Genomic DNA, 15,100 nt, shown 5'->3' with positions numbered 1-15,100 from the left:
ATATATTAATTAATTACTTCTATTCATTCCAAAGTGAACTGTAATCAGCAGGGAGCTCTTCATCATTCTTCGGAATATTTAGCACCCTTAAAGTGACACCATTTGCTGTGCTTTTAGGAAGCAGCTTATTGCTCTAATTCCTTCTTATGAGATTCAAATTTTGCAGGTGTCATTCTTCATCCAGTCATTACCAATCTTTCCTTACCATGGCTCTAATTTCTCTACTTGCCCCTTTAGTCGCTAGCTAAGATGCTGATCTCCCCTGTGCACAGTTGAATCAGTGTCTAATCTTTCTCTCTTTTTTCAAGGACAAAACACTTATCTGAGGTACCAAAATTAAATGTCTCCACACATATTTCACTTCTATACTTCCTACAGTTCTTTTACCATTGTTGTTGATATCAAATTACTTATTTAAGATCTCAACTTGGCACTTTCTTTCTTATAATAATTTCTCTTTAATGTTTGTCCATTCCAGCTTCATTTCTTTTTTACAGGTTTCAGCTACCATGAAAGATTTTTTCTTCTCTCCAAACAGGAAAACAAACACAGCTTTCGTATTCTCAGTTATGTTTTGTATCGGCTGCCTGAGATCCTAAAGTAGCTGTCAAGCCAAATCTAGTTGTTCTGTGAGCTGTGAAACCAATGAAGTTTGCTATCCTGGAGTATTTCCTATATCCTTGCCCTATACTCCTGCAATTACCACAGCCTTTCCCATGTCCTCTATAATCTCATTATCTGTAATACTATCAGTTTTCCTTCCTGACCTCTAGATTCTCCCACAGTATCTTGGGCAAAAAGTTCAAAAGTAATTTACAATAAATGGAAGGACGAAATGGTCTTGCTAGGAATTCTACGTTACCATAAAATAAAATAACTTAAAAGCATCAGCTGAGTACAAATCTAAGTTGTATTTTTCTTATTCTGCATGCAAATCTGTACGTCTAGAAAACAAGAGCTAGTTAATTTGCTCGTATGTGACGTTAACTCTGAAATTACAGATGCAACATAAATGCCAGCAGTTAGTATTTCACTAGCACTCAGATTTTACTAGCATTCAGCTTCTTATGCAAAAAGCCCCTAACAGCCTACCATAGGAACTCAAACACCTCAAATCCACAATCATTCTTGTGCTGACAAATTTCTACAATAAATAAATACACGTACACAAATATCCAATAGAAAAAACTGCAAACTGCAAACACAGGAGAGTAAAATACACTTAATTAAATGTCAAAAATAAAAATGTAGTTGATACATCACTGATGATATTAATCATTGCAATATTTAAGACACTTAAATACAGAAGTATGGATTACACCATCTGAAACAGCTTTTGAACTTCTTATCTTCTTTAGAAGCCAAGAGTCAAAGCAATGAGTCTAGGTCGAGTTTACTAAATAATAAAAAGTCTTGACTACACATGGTAATTCTGACATTCCAATGAAATAAATTAAGTGATCAGCAGGCCTGTATATTTGGAAAGCAATTTTTAATTTACCCTGGCAACAGGTTGTATATTGTAGCTGACAACAAACTTGGTTGCAAGTGTAAATCTGGGCTTAAAATCTGCGTTTCATGCTGACATAAAATGGCAGTAACACCAATACCTACAACTTCCCAGGAAATGCTAAGTGCTTAAGAAGCTTCTGACAGAACAGCAGAGACACCCAAATCTAGCAACTGGCAAATTCTGTAATTCACATTATATTTTTTTTTATTCTTACATTTTCATATTTATGTTTTCACATATAAGTAAGTGAAGCACATTGCCGTTTATGCTGTGAATATATGTATCAACACTATCCACAGGTGATGCATTGGAGACTGACAACAATTCGCATTTCTATACCTTCCTTTGTGTGCTGAAACTCCCTAAAACCCTTTGCAAAGCAATAAATATCATACCCAAGGAGAAACAGTGATAGGTCATCAATACAGTAGTGACCTTCTGTACCCAGGTTTAGCAGCCGTTCTAAGTACAGGCAATACTTCTAAAATATGAGTGCCAATTAATCTGAAATAGTTCTGCCTGTGAGGGATCTTTTATATAATCACCTGCACTACTACAGATTCCATCTGCAGTTCTCCGATACCACTGCAGAAGGACAGCAATTTCATTAAATCAGTATTTGGGCTCTGTCAAAAGGCCAGGTTTCCCCAAGTTCCCCAAATGTCTTAAATGTGTGATCTTATGCTAAGCCCTGGCTATCCAAGCAAACTGCCAAGTCCACATACAGGATAAACAAAAATATTTACAAAGCAATTGTGGCAGCACTGGTAATGGTAGCAAAGACAACAAGGAAGAGAAAGTTGAACCTACCTTTCCATGCTTACTACTGCTCACCACAGATGAACAGCCCTCTGCATTTATTGAGGAGAACAGTTAGCTAACCTTCAGGAGCTGAAATTCAGATACCTACTTATAGCCACTCTTCAATGCTCCCTGCTACTCTCTTAGCTTCACACGTTTATGAGTTCAGTGCTTTGGAGCACACTTCTGTGGGCTTTCTGATCTGGAACCACCCCTCCAGCAGCGCATTCACCTGTGCTCACGCAGCAGCAGCACACGGAGCAGCAGCAGCCCTGTAGCTATCCTCCAGGGGTCACAATTGGGTTACAAATTCTATAAAATGTGATGACTGTGCAACCTGATTTAGAGCAATTTATTCACATCCTTCTTCATTAAGATTCAAATGGAATAAGTAAGATAGAAATTGAACAGATACAGAAATTGTGCATGGCTTGCTTCTGTAGTCAGTAAACATTTATTCACTAGGCACAGCTCGCTCTCGTGCTCTCTCTCTCATATTTTCTCTCTTCCCCAATCCTTCCTGCTTGCTGTTTTAATGCATAATTAAGAAGGTCAGAATTAATGAAGCAGTGTGGAGTAAAGTTCAAGGAATCCCCAGGCACTATTTATTCTATTAGATCTCAGGCATGAATGTCAGATTGGCAGCATTAGAGGCAGAAGCAGTGTAGCTGGCAGCAGTCCAGAAGCAAAGCTACCCAGGGAGACTTACCTGCAGTGTCAAGTCATTGCTGAGCTCCCTCCCTGCAAAAATCACCCGCAGCTGGTCAGCTGGAACTCCCTGTCGCTGGGCAACCGCCTCCTTCAGCTGGAGGATGCTGGCATCCGAACCAACCTCCACCGGGAAGCCATGGCTGGAGTTGAACCTGACAAACACTGAACAAGAGCAAAACACCTTTTAAAGCGAGCATTTCTCATGAGGTGTTTGTACTAGAGTGACTACAAGAGGCTTACTCTCCAATTTCAGGGATCATGTACTATTTTCAGAGAAAAGCTATTAGTACTGCAGTGTGCCATTTTGAAACCCATCACAGAATAGTTAGTGACCAAGAAACAAAACCCATGTGTTTCTCTTGGAAGTGTTAGAAATTACAGAGAACAGTCAGAATCAAAAATGACCCATCTAGGCAGCTGTCTAAGTGGTCACTAATTGGCACAATAGATTTCCAGTTCAGTCCTAACCTTAGCAGGCATGGGGCACACACATTTTCTGTGCCCCTCGTGCTCTTCCCCACTGCCTATAACAAATAAATACAGGAAACTGAGGTATGCTTTAGAACCAAAATGCATTAAATAATACAAGGGAAAACAATTCCTTGTTACACAGTAAAGAACAGTCATATAAACTGGTTTCCCACAGATATAATTCTACAGAAGATAATGATAGAGAGAAAATTGCAGGCTAGCAGAAATGTTTGAGAGTGTTGTATCAGAGCGTGGTCTTTTCAGAGTTCACTAAAATATCTGCAGTACATAACTCCTGCCGGCATCCACCTTCAGCGCGGAAAATCACTACTGCACCAGTCATATCATTTTTAGAGCTGCAGCAACTGGTTTATACATCCAGAGAAGTCTGGTAAATAAACTCATAAGCTTCCTGCCATTCAGCTGGCAGATCTGTTTTTCATAAGGAGTCTGAATGTGCTCATTGAGCCCATGGTCAGGGGAATGACTACAAGAACTATGAAACAGGAAAAAACCTCATTACGCCCATATCAGTCACGGAGATCGTATGAACCGTAGACATGTACCCAGCGGACCGCTTCAACCAATAGCTCCACAGGCAGGAAGTAAACGAATTAGCAAAACCCAATACAAAACAAAAAATCATTTATATCAATTAGATAGTGGGTACCTGTCACCTAAACTGCTTGCGTATTGATTGTAAAAACCAATCTTCTTAAAGATTTATTTCCTGTTCACACTGCAATGTTTTAGCTGAAGATGTTATCCCTTCGCATTTTTGATGACTGACAGAAGCATAAGCTCAGAAGTATTTCTAAAGTTCAAAGACATAACTATTTTTAAAAATGAAAATTGGATTTTTGTGATTTTTCAAACACATAAAGTCTACCTGACCGCTTCAAAGTTGTCAGATTCTTTAAGAGCATTTGAATATGGCTGAGAATGCTGCCATTGTTTTGCTGAGCAATGAATGTTGTAAATACCTGCCATTTCACATCTTCAGTTCAGATTTGGCTAATCGTTAAGGGACAAGACCAATAAAATTTTACACAACATTTTAAGTTTTGCACTTGAAAGTACCCTCTTAATGTACTAAAATGCAGGGTAGGATTGCATAATGCTGTGTCAGGCAGGGTGCAGCACATACGCCCTGCAGCATGTTACACAGTCTCCTGTAGTACATCTCGTTACTGGTTTTGATTTCTATTTAAAGGTGTTCTGGAAATAACTAAACTGTGCAAGCTGTATATTCAGACTGTTCAGAAAAATCAGCAGACTTTCCATTTTATTTTGATTGTGGTTTGGAGAGTAAAGGAGGACTTCTGTGACAAAAAGTAGTTCCAGCTAATGGGAACTGAACATTTCCCATCTTTCCAGAACACTCATAATGCTCATCCATAAATAACTTTATCTGGGCCAGTAGCAAAATACATAGTTAAATCAATGGGGAATATACTTTTTTAATATGCTAAGCTCTGACTATCTGACTATGTGCATATATTTTTTTTATACATTTATATAGGTATGCTCGCATACACACATAAAATGCGTACATGTGCATCTCCAAAGACTTCTTCCTAACTAGTAAATAATCCTCTTTATCTTTAGTCTTACAAAAGCCAGTGTTATTGGTTTTGGAAATGAAAAAAAGTTAGCAAGTGCACTGACTCTGCAAATCAAATGTGCTGGTAAGAGGAAAGTAATTGATAAAAGAAGCATAAACAAGTGGGGTGTCATTTAAATTAATTATAAAGCAGTACTCATTTTTAAAGACAGTATAAATCCAACACAGTTACTGCAAGCATAACTCATGTTCATCATCAACAATCCCCACCCCTTCCCTCAAATAAATTTATTTTTATTCACTTCCAACGGGTATAGTTTCCCCCTCCCAACATGTACGACGTAGCAGAAGTTTCAGTCTCACAATTGCAACCATAAGCAAACATGGGAAATGGGTGTGTGAGTGCAACATTTTGTACTCCACAGCAAAGATTACAACTACTCTCTTACAAGCCTGAAAAGCTAACTCAGAAAAATGCTAGAATGCCAAACTTTGCTTGCTGGAAAGTTCTAATCCACAAATATTTTGCCCTTAAACATATTTATTCCATTATAAAGTCTGCAATCCACCAACTCTTTTTAATGTAAAAGAACAGAAGGGACCTTTGCTTACTTGCACAGAGCATAAAAAGATCAAATACAAAACTTCAGTCTGTGGAATAAAACCAGAATTTCATCAAAATAATATTTCAAGCTGTCTTTTTAGGAAAAAGAAACTCATTATTTTCCTTTTGACAATTCAAGTCAATAATTAAATCATCACTACCAAGTCGATACTCTTAACAGCACACGTTATTCACAAGATTACAGGTGAAGTTATGCAGACATTTGAGACCTCTTCCAAAGAATACATACTTTGAAAAGACTTGGAATTTAAAATTTGTCTACTGGAAGTTAAATAAATATTGGCTTAACAGAAGACTAGAGAATTTACCTGAGACCTAAACTGCTCATGGAAATCCAAAAGAATTAAATCAAGTTACTAAAGTTAAGAAGTAGACAAACCGATCTGAAGAAAGGAGTCTCCATTTGGATCAGCTCTCCTACTCCCAAATCTGTAAGAGGTGACAGACAGTAAAACTTGTCTGATAAAAGGAAACTTTGTGAGACTTGACTCTCAAATACAATCTCCATAAATATCAAAAGGATCTGATTCCCAGAGGGATCAAGAGGTACATAGGTGTTTTTGTAAGTCTCTCTTGGTATCTATCTGAATTTCTACATCTATCTATGGTGTACATCTTCATGCAATGATTTCAATTTTACATTTAACGAGTTAGATAGATAGTATTAATCTCGTTTGGAAGGATCAGCAAGTGCTACATAAGGGAACAGTTGTAGAGAAAGTAACTTTTACATATTTCCAGAGGAATTTCCCATGTTTCCTATGAAAATAGCCATTTTTTTCAAGCATGTACCTACACAGTAAAAAATGTTTTGGTCTGGCATAATGACTCACGTGGTGGAAAATGGCTTCTTCAAAGACCACAGGCTTACTCTTTTGGCATGCCACTTCTGCCACAGTGGCAGAGGGAAAGTTCTCAATTCTGGGTGTAAGGGCAGGAATTGCATTTGTAGAGAGCAACACATTTCCCCCTAGAAACTGATACCACAAAATCAGAATACACAGAGTTGCAGGGTACATGAAATGCACTCAGGTGCAAGACGTAAGAGACTGTATATACAGAAATTATGGTCTAGCATGCAGCAGTAGGTTAAAGCTGGCTAAGCAGAATGTAACAAGTCTTCACAGACAGAGGCTAGCAATTTAGGGAAACAGAAGTGAGAAGTAAAAATGCACCCCTCCACCTCTCCCTGCCATCCCAATTGGACCAGAGAGTGGAGGCGTACACAGAAGTAAATACTGAGTGGAATTAAAAGTCTTGGTTCCCAGTTGTGGGAAGTTTCACTATTTTGACATTGGTTTTCATCTCAAATACATCAAAAATTCAATGTATTGACTTTTAATGTTCTTTTTGTTGAACAAGAAGTACCATGTAAGTATTAAAATATTTTCACTCTGCAGCACTTCGTGGAAATAAATACTTCTTTATTCTTCCAGTCCTGTTGACTGGACCCCTCTGTTTGGATTCTCTCTCTCAGAATGAAGCACCAACACAAATCCCAGGAAGAAGTGGGTGCTGTGGTCATAAGGAAACACTAGTGTATCATGATAAAGGCAGCCCAGCATTTATTTTGATTAAAAGTTCCCAAGGAACTTAACTTCTTGGCTTTTAGCTGATTTGTATTCAAGTGACTGTGTTGTGGTTTAACCCCAGTCAGCAACTAAGCACCACACAGCTGCTCACTCACCCTCCCCCCCCAGTGGGATGGGGGAGAGAATTGGGGAAAAAAAAGTAAAACCCGTGGGCTGAGATAAAGACAGTTTAATAGGACAGCAGAGGAAGAAGAAGAAAATAATAATAATAATAATGACAAAAGAATACACAAAACAAGTGATGCACAATGCAATTGTTCGCCACCTGCCGACCGACACCCAGCCAGTTCCCGAGCAGTGGCCCCCAGGACAGCTTTTCCCCAGTTTATATACTGAGCATGACGCCATACGGTATGGGATAGCCCTTTGGCCAGTCTGGGCCAGCTGCCCTGGCTGTGCCCCCTCCTGGCTTCTTGTGCACCTGGCAGAGCACGGGAAGCTGAAAAGTCCTTGACTGGTGTAAGCACTGCTTAGCAACAACTAAAACATCAGTGTGTTATCAACGTTATTCTCATCCTAAATCCAAAACACAGCACTATACCAGCTACTACGAAGAAAATTAATTCAGTCCCAGCCGAAACCAGGACAGACTGTAATAAAATTAAGAAGTTATCACCTCTGAAGTGACTTGTATTAATTAATTCATGTACAATGAGCCATTTCATTCATATGAATACAATACGGAAATGCACCACTTCCCAAATAAAGTATGGCTGTCCTGAAGATTTCGTGTTTCACAAACAGTATGACACATCATTGCATCCACTATCTAAATGGAGTCAGCAGCACAATTCAATCACTTAGGATACAATATGATGAATAACTTCCCCATGAAGTAATTGTTAGTGAAGGGAATATAAGTAGGTGAAGAAGATTGTGACTAAAATCTCAGGTAGTTTAAGACAGAACTGCTCCTGGCCATCTGTCCATCCCTTACGCTAGAGGTTGCTACACATATAACTTGGACACTGAAAGAAACGTGTACCTGCATCTCGGCTGTGCCTGTTTACCATTCAGCATGTTAGTACAAACTCAACTGGAAATTTAAGCAAATGCAGACACAAACTGGTTAAACTCAGCCACAAGTACATGGGGTAGGTGTGTAGGGGAGCTGCAGAATTTCAAGTGAAGGCTGGAAGAACGCTGGTGGGCACGCTCCCCTGCCAGGATCTCATCAGGCCATTTCTCAGGGCCCTAGGATTCAGCAGCCTTTCTTCTCTGGCAAGTCACACCAAAAGTGCCAAAGCTTTAACCCCCATTGCCATCAATCCTACAGGTTTTCCAGTTCTGAATCGAGAAGATAAATATTGCATGGTGGAGAAGCTTAGGCCCTGCTTGTGAACAAACTGTGAAGGCACAGTCCCGATATATAGAACCAAAACAACTGAACTGTGCCAAGAATGAAAAAAACGTTGTAGATGTTTTTACATTGCTACATGCAAAACACAAATTATCTTTTTAGTTTTGACATAAAATAGCCAATTCTTTTTCTTCCTAAAGTAGCAAATCACGCAATCCTGCTTCGCTGCACACAAAACAAAAGCTATAACCTACAATATACGATCTGTGCAACAGAATGCACACATTTAAACTTAAAGATCTTATTGCTGAGCAATTATAATGTGTCCATGATAGTTACGACAGCTTCAAGTACTCTTTATTGCCCATTCTTCCTAGGGACAAAAAGAATAAAACCAAGGCTTAAGTGAAGGACGGTGTGAAATACGTGAAACTTTTGATTTTTAAAAGCCCTTTCCCTACCGAGGTCAGATGACAAGACCTTTGAAATGTATTTCCCTATGACTGAGAAAAAAAAGTCTTGTGACAGTATCTGTCTGTGGTGATCAGTTCCTCTAGCTCAGCACATGACTTGAGAACATAGTCCTTCTTAGCTCAAAGAAGAGACATCTAGACTATTTCACACTAGAAAGTATTATCCCTTCCTTTTCAATATTAAATCTTTCTCATAAACTGTGATTAATAATTCATCCAGTACAACTAACCAGTTTAGTGCAGACTAAAAACAGGAAAATACAGAGAAAGGATAAATAAAGGAAGAGAAGGTAGAAATCCAGACAATGTAAAATCCTCGCCACCTGCTAGAGTACTGTGGAAATGTTCTGTAAGTCCCTCTGTTATGGCACAACTGCGGATCACCTCTCAAGGCATAGGCTGAAGGCAGCTGTTCTAAGTATCTTTTTTATTTCAATAAATAAAATGAAAACTTATTTTTCAGATGGTTGGGGCTCTTGCATCCTCAAGCATACGGTAAGATACTATTCTATTGTTTTAGTCTTTATATTTAATAAACATAGGATAGATTTGTAGGCACTTTATAAACCCCAGTGAATGTCAGTTGCTGCCTGGAATTTCTACAACCTAAATTGTAGAAATGCAACTGTAGGATATATGTAGTGTGAGAAACTAGCAGCAGAACACAATATAATGTGATGGCAGTAAATCTTGTTCCACAGCTTTTTATTGTTATTTCCTGGTTTTCAGTGTGTCAAGGGAATTGCAAAAATGGAAAGAAGCAAAGCAAAAGATTAAAGAGGAACAAAAAATGGAAAGAAAAAGATGAGTTGGGGAGACTGTGCAAGTTGAGGTCAGGACTGTAAAGGAATAGCTCAGAGCTGTGGCAGGCTTTTATTCAAAGCCAGTCAGCACATGTTACTGAACATCCAATTAAATGGTTAAACAACTTTGTGCAAAGTTCTTTGAAGTGTCTTTCCACAGCAACTCCAGCAGCCTGGAACTGGTTGCAGTCTTTTTCTTCACAGATTTGTGTATCTAGGTTCTGCATTAGAATAGGAGACCTTCCCAACACTTTTTGCTCCCAGGAGCACTGGAGAGCAGGACAGTTCAGTCAGCTCCGTTTTAATTTCTGCCCTGCTTCCACTACATCAAGTCCTGCTTTGGAGGCTGCTGTCACCCTCACAAAGCTCTGGCCAACTGGCTTGCATGATTTTCTTCTTGACATATATATGTGATAAAATCTCATCAGCATTAGAATAACTAGTCCCAGAGGAATTCATGTAGCCCTTTCATCAGTTAGCAAAAATATCCTCAGCTCTCTTCAAGAAAACTCTCAAACAGATGTCTTTTCATCAAAAAGTTGCCAAATTCTGACAAATTGGAGCCAAGTTGAGATAGCAAGATCCCGAGTCTTGATGCCCTTGCACTGAACATCCTGCCAACAATTCCCTTCCTCTATAAAGAGGGAAATCCAGCTACAGAACCTCTGCTGTCTGCACAAGGACTGAGAGTGTCTCGGAGATAATGATCTCACACATTTCAGTCTGTATGGCTGAAAATCAACACCTTAAACACTACCCTGAGATGAGCGGGTTGCAGTCGCAGATATCAATGCACTGGTATGATCTTTTCCTGTCAAAATGGCCTGCTGTATATTTTGCACCAGGTCCAGACTGACAGGTATATACAACAGTTAACCATGACTTAATGAGTTACTACTCGCTGCTGAGCCATAATAACTGGCAGCATTAGGCCTCCTCGATCATTGCATTTGTGAAATAAAATTAATGTACATTAATGTAAGCTAACTTCACAGCCGCAGCAGAAAAAGAGCCTACACAGGCAATAAGTGGCAACTCATTAAGCTAGAGTAATTTGGTTGCTTCTTATCATTTGTAAATTACCTTCACCTAACAAATGATTTTATGATGTAGTCACACATACAGAGCAATGTAGTAATCTAACATAAACAGTGTCTATAAAACCCCATCCTTGGTGAGGTTATTTCTCTCCTTAGCAAGGAATAAACTCTCTCATGGAAACATCTTTAGTTCTAGCTAACACTAAATGAATATCATAAAAAAAGTTCCTTGATTATTAACTCAAATTTAGAGATTTCTGATTGTTTTATTTCCTTTTTAAATAAAAATCATGATGGACTTTTATTCAAACAACTGTTTATGGAAAGAAATACAGTAGTATTCATAAATGCTACATCTGTACCTGATAAGTTTTCTACAAAGTCATGAGCAGCATGGAAAGGGTGAGTAGAGACTGGGCACTCACTTCCACTGCAAGGTTTAGGGGGCATCGTATTAAGCTTATAGGAGCTAGGTTCAAAACAGACAAAAATGAGATGTTTGCTTACACTACTTGCAACAGACCCTCTGGAAAACTCTGCCAGAGAAGTGGTAGATGCAGGATGTATAACTTCGGCTCAAGGGGAGACAACAAACTGGCAGTTACTGCATAGGCTGAAAAGGAAAGAAATAGTTTATATGTAGGTGTTGATCTTAGAAGGGCTATGTCTTCCAGTCATGTGCTGAGCCAAAGAGGAACTTATCACTGCAAAGACAGTAAAAAGTAACAGATATTGTCACAAGATATTTTTCCCATTCTTGGGAAAATACATTTTAAAGCTCCTGTCATTTGAGTTAAAAATAGCTGTGAGAACATCAGGGAGAAATATCATCTATGCTTGCTCTATTGTCTTTCTTCAGAAGGGTCTCTCTGCTTATGGTCACTGTTGGAGACAATAATACATGGGGTTAAACAGACTCTTGTTCTGAACGACTATGGCAGCTCTTTGGTAGATGTCCTGGGTTTATATTTCCATACATGTACTCCATAGAATGTAACACTGAGTAAAATCTAGCAAGTAGGCGGGTTAACAGTTTCCTCCTGACTTTTCCTTGCTACCAAATAATCCAAACCAAGAATAGAGACAAATAAAAAAGAAAAGACCTTAGCAGTACTCTTTTTTTCCTCCATAACTATGCATGCACATGCAGTTGCTTTCTTGCATTGCAGTGAGGCAAATTTTAAACTCAGCAATTCTCACAGTAACCTAATTTTGTTCTAGCAAATATGCCTCTTAATCCAAAAGACAAGCTAAATTTGTCCACTGAATTATTTCCTGTGAATAATTCACTCAGTTTTACTATACCCAAATTCTCTTTAAAGTTGGCGGAATGCATAGCTAGCTAACCCAACACTACAATTATGTTGGCATTTCCTTAAGAAGTCTCTTAAAAATGCTATTTTCCTAGCTATTTTTGTCCTGATTTACTGGCTGCTTATGTCAGCACAAAGCTGCCATGAACTTCCTTGATACAGAATCAAGCTAAATTCATGTTTCATTTTAAACAGATGCATACTGTTCTTTAATGCGCTTGGATATGGATAAGAGTCTTTAAACTCTATATATTTCCATCTATATGCTACAGCTTTCTGTATTAATAAGAAGTATTACATTTAAAAAAAAAAAGTATACTCCTGCAGCTTTTAAATTACCCCTGTCCTGTGAAAGACTGGGCCAGTATTTTTGCAAAAACTGCATGAGTTCAATGAAATTCATAGGACTATTTGTAGGACTATTGCAATAGCTTCAAGGTTGTAAAAGAGACTGCAAAGTGAAGATTGCAATACTGAGATTCCACTATTTTAACAGTTACACTCATTTGCAGTTCCCCAGGAAATTTAACACATTTTTCTTATGGTATCTACATGCTGCTAAATACTAGAGGCATTGGTGGAGAGCTGAAGATCCACTCAAACAAATGTATGATAAATATGGCAGCTGTCACACTTGACTAAGGAAGGAGTTTTCTAACCTTATGAATTTTGTTAGTTGTTCAGTATAGGACAAACGAGTATAAAAATTTATAAAACACACATTATAATATGGATAAAAATGGTATATATACCATTGGAATGGCTATGTAGAAACAGATTAGTTCCACATATAAAAAACCCAGAAGTCCCAGAGAAAACATACCTACCTACCAACAGGGAAATCTTTGTTTTCACTTTGTTTAGTTTCTACAAGAGCTACTACAAACAAAAACAAGCCAACACTCAAGGGAATAAACATTATTATAGCCCAGGACAGTGTTAGGCCAGTACATGGTTGTATGCAGTATAGCCATGTGCATTGCTTGAAGGGAAGGGATAAAGCCAGCTGCTCTGGAGAACAGAAACAAAATAGGGCTGATTTCCTTGGGGTTTACAGGTCTAATCTTAGTTTTTGAATCTTTAGGTTTCTTGGCTTTTACTCATCCCATTTGTGGAGATCCCAATATCATTACAATCGTGCTGATTTGTTTTAAAACACATGATGTGCAAATGAAATTATATTTCATCACTGAGCACTCAATTTTAAGGCTACATGCCGCAGCCTCGCTTCCAGTTTACCTGTTTTACTGATAAATAGTTCTGTACTAGCAGAAAAATAAGCTTTGATGTTCTGGGATAGTCATACCCCTGCCCTTCACCTTTAAATGCTAACCTTACCCTGCTTCCTCATGCTTTGCTTTTCTGTTGAACTGTGAGCTTTTTGCTTTTCTGTCAAATCTCTCCTCCCTGAGACCTGTCTTCTCAACAGTAAAATTACTGCAATAGCAGAGCATGCTTATGAGGATCACTGCTCTGCAGAATGGCCTGAAGAGACACTATCAGGGCACTGGAGGCACCACCAGCCCTGACTGTCCCTGCCTGGCTTTCCCGGAGCTCCCCACCCTGCCCACGGCCCAGGGCTCCATGTCAGCCCCCTGGGTCTGTTGGCCCCTGCCTCAGCGATGCTGCAGCAGGGCCCGTGCCCAGGCCAGCTTGTTGCTGTTCCTGCCTGGGCTTCTTGCATGGACATGACCTGACTTACCACCTTGTACTGACCTGGCAGCAGATCCCTGCTCTGTCCCTCACCACACGCCCAGCCTCGCCCGCCCCGCCGGGGGGCTGTGGGGCTGCGCTCCTTCCCGCCAGGCCCCGGCTCCGACCCCGGCCCCAGCCTTGGCCACCGCTCTGCCCTGGTGGCAACACCCTCCTCTCTGAGGTGGCAAGAGGACATGTAACATCTCCTCAGCCACAGCAACTGTGAGGGTCTCAAAACAAGCTCTAAAATCGCACATGTGCGTATGCTTGTGAGGCAGAGTGGTGCTACTGGGAGCCAGGCTCCTGCTCTTTAATCAAGATGTGATTTGGCCCAGGTGGGTGTGAGCAGGCAGGGGTGTGTGAGGAGCGCTCCACCCTGCCAGAGCCAGCACGGCCGGCCTCCTCCTCCTGACGCCTCACTGACAGAAATGCGTAATGTGGCAGTAAATCTGGTTAAACCCGGAGTCTCAGGGGGCTTGGTGGGTGCTTCACCTCTGTGTGGGACTCGGCCTCTGCTCCACAGCCCTCGGCTTCCCGCCCGCGCAGGGGCTGGCGGGGCTACGATGCCTCCTGACAGGGATCCCTGGGCTGCAAGAAGCAGGACTGCCTGCATTTCACGCCGCCAGCTCCAGGCAGCCCGCTTCAGCTCCAAAGTTTTCAGAAAGGCATACTGTTAACAGTCTTGAAACATTTTTAAAATGTCCCAGCCTTTTAACATTTGAAAAATGTGTTTTGTTCCAAAACGTACAGCATTTCTGTAGCAACTTGGAATTTACCCTGACAGGTCCACGTTAAATTCTTTTGGCAAAATTACATCTGTTAAAGATGTAATCCAAAGATTAGTTAAAGAGCCTAAGTAATTACACTAGCTTTAGTAAAACTATCATCTTAGCTGTTTGCTCCCCTGACAGTAAAATTTAACCCCTTAAATCAAAAGAGGACTATAAAATGATGGATTGCTAAAGAAATTTCCAATTGTGTAACAGAAATGTGTACCCAACTTTTCTGAATTAGTTGAAAAAAGAAGTTCCTGTAGCTAAGCTTGAAGATTTACCATATTTCAAAGGGAATTTTCTCCCTCTTGAGTTTTTCAAAGCTCTTCCCGCCTTTATTGTTTTTTTTGACATTTACTTTTGCTATCTATCTCACACCCAAATAACAAACACTCCGGCATTAAATACCTCTAAGTCCCTGACACA

At 39.8% G+C, this 15,100-nt stretch overlaps 1 protein-coding gene across 1 annotated transcript in view; it reads right to left on the bottom strand.

Annotated features, from left to right (window-relative positions):
- Positions 1-11,343, bottom strand: part of PRKN (parkin RBR E3 ubiquitin protein ligase) — a gene marked incomplete at its 5' end in the record, with an annotated part of 628,924 nt that extends 617,581 nt beyond the window's left edge. The window contains 2 exon segments of the mRNA XM_082305465.1: positions 3,024-3,187; positions 11,256-11,343. Of these exon segments, the coding sequence (XP_082161591.1) occupies positions 3,024-3,187; positions 11,256-11,343 (252 nt within the window).
- Between the last annotated feature and the right edge of the window lie 3,757 nt (positions 11,344-15,100).

This window comes from Platalea leucorodia, assembly GCF_965183815.1.
Source record: "Platalea leucorodia genome assembly, chromosome: 3".
Taxonomy (NCBI): domain Eukaryota; kingdom Metazoa; phylum Chordata; class Aves; order Pelecaniformes; family Threskiornithidae; genus Platalea; species Platalea leucorodia.
The sequence above is the reverse complement of the archived record's forward strand: the minus strand, read 5'-3'. Positions and strand labels throughout refer to the sequence as shown.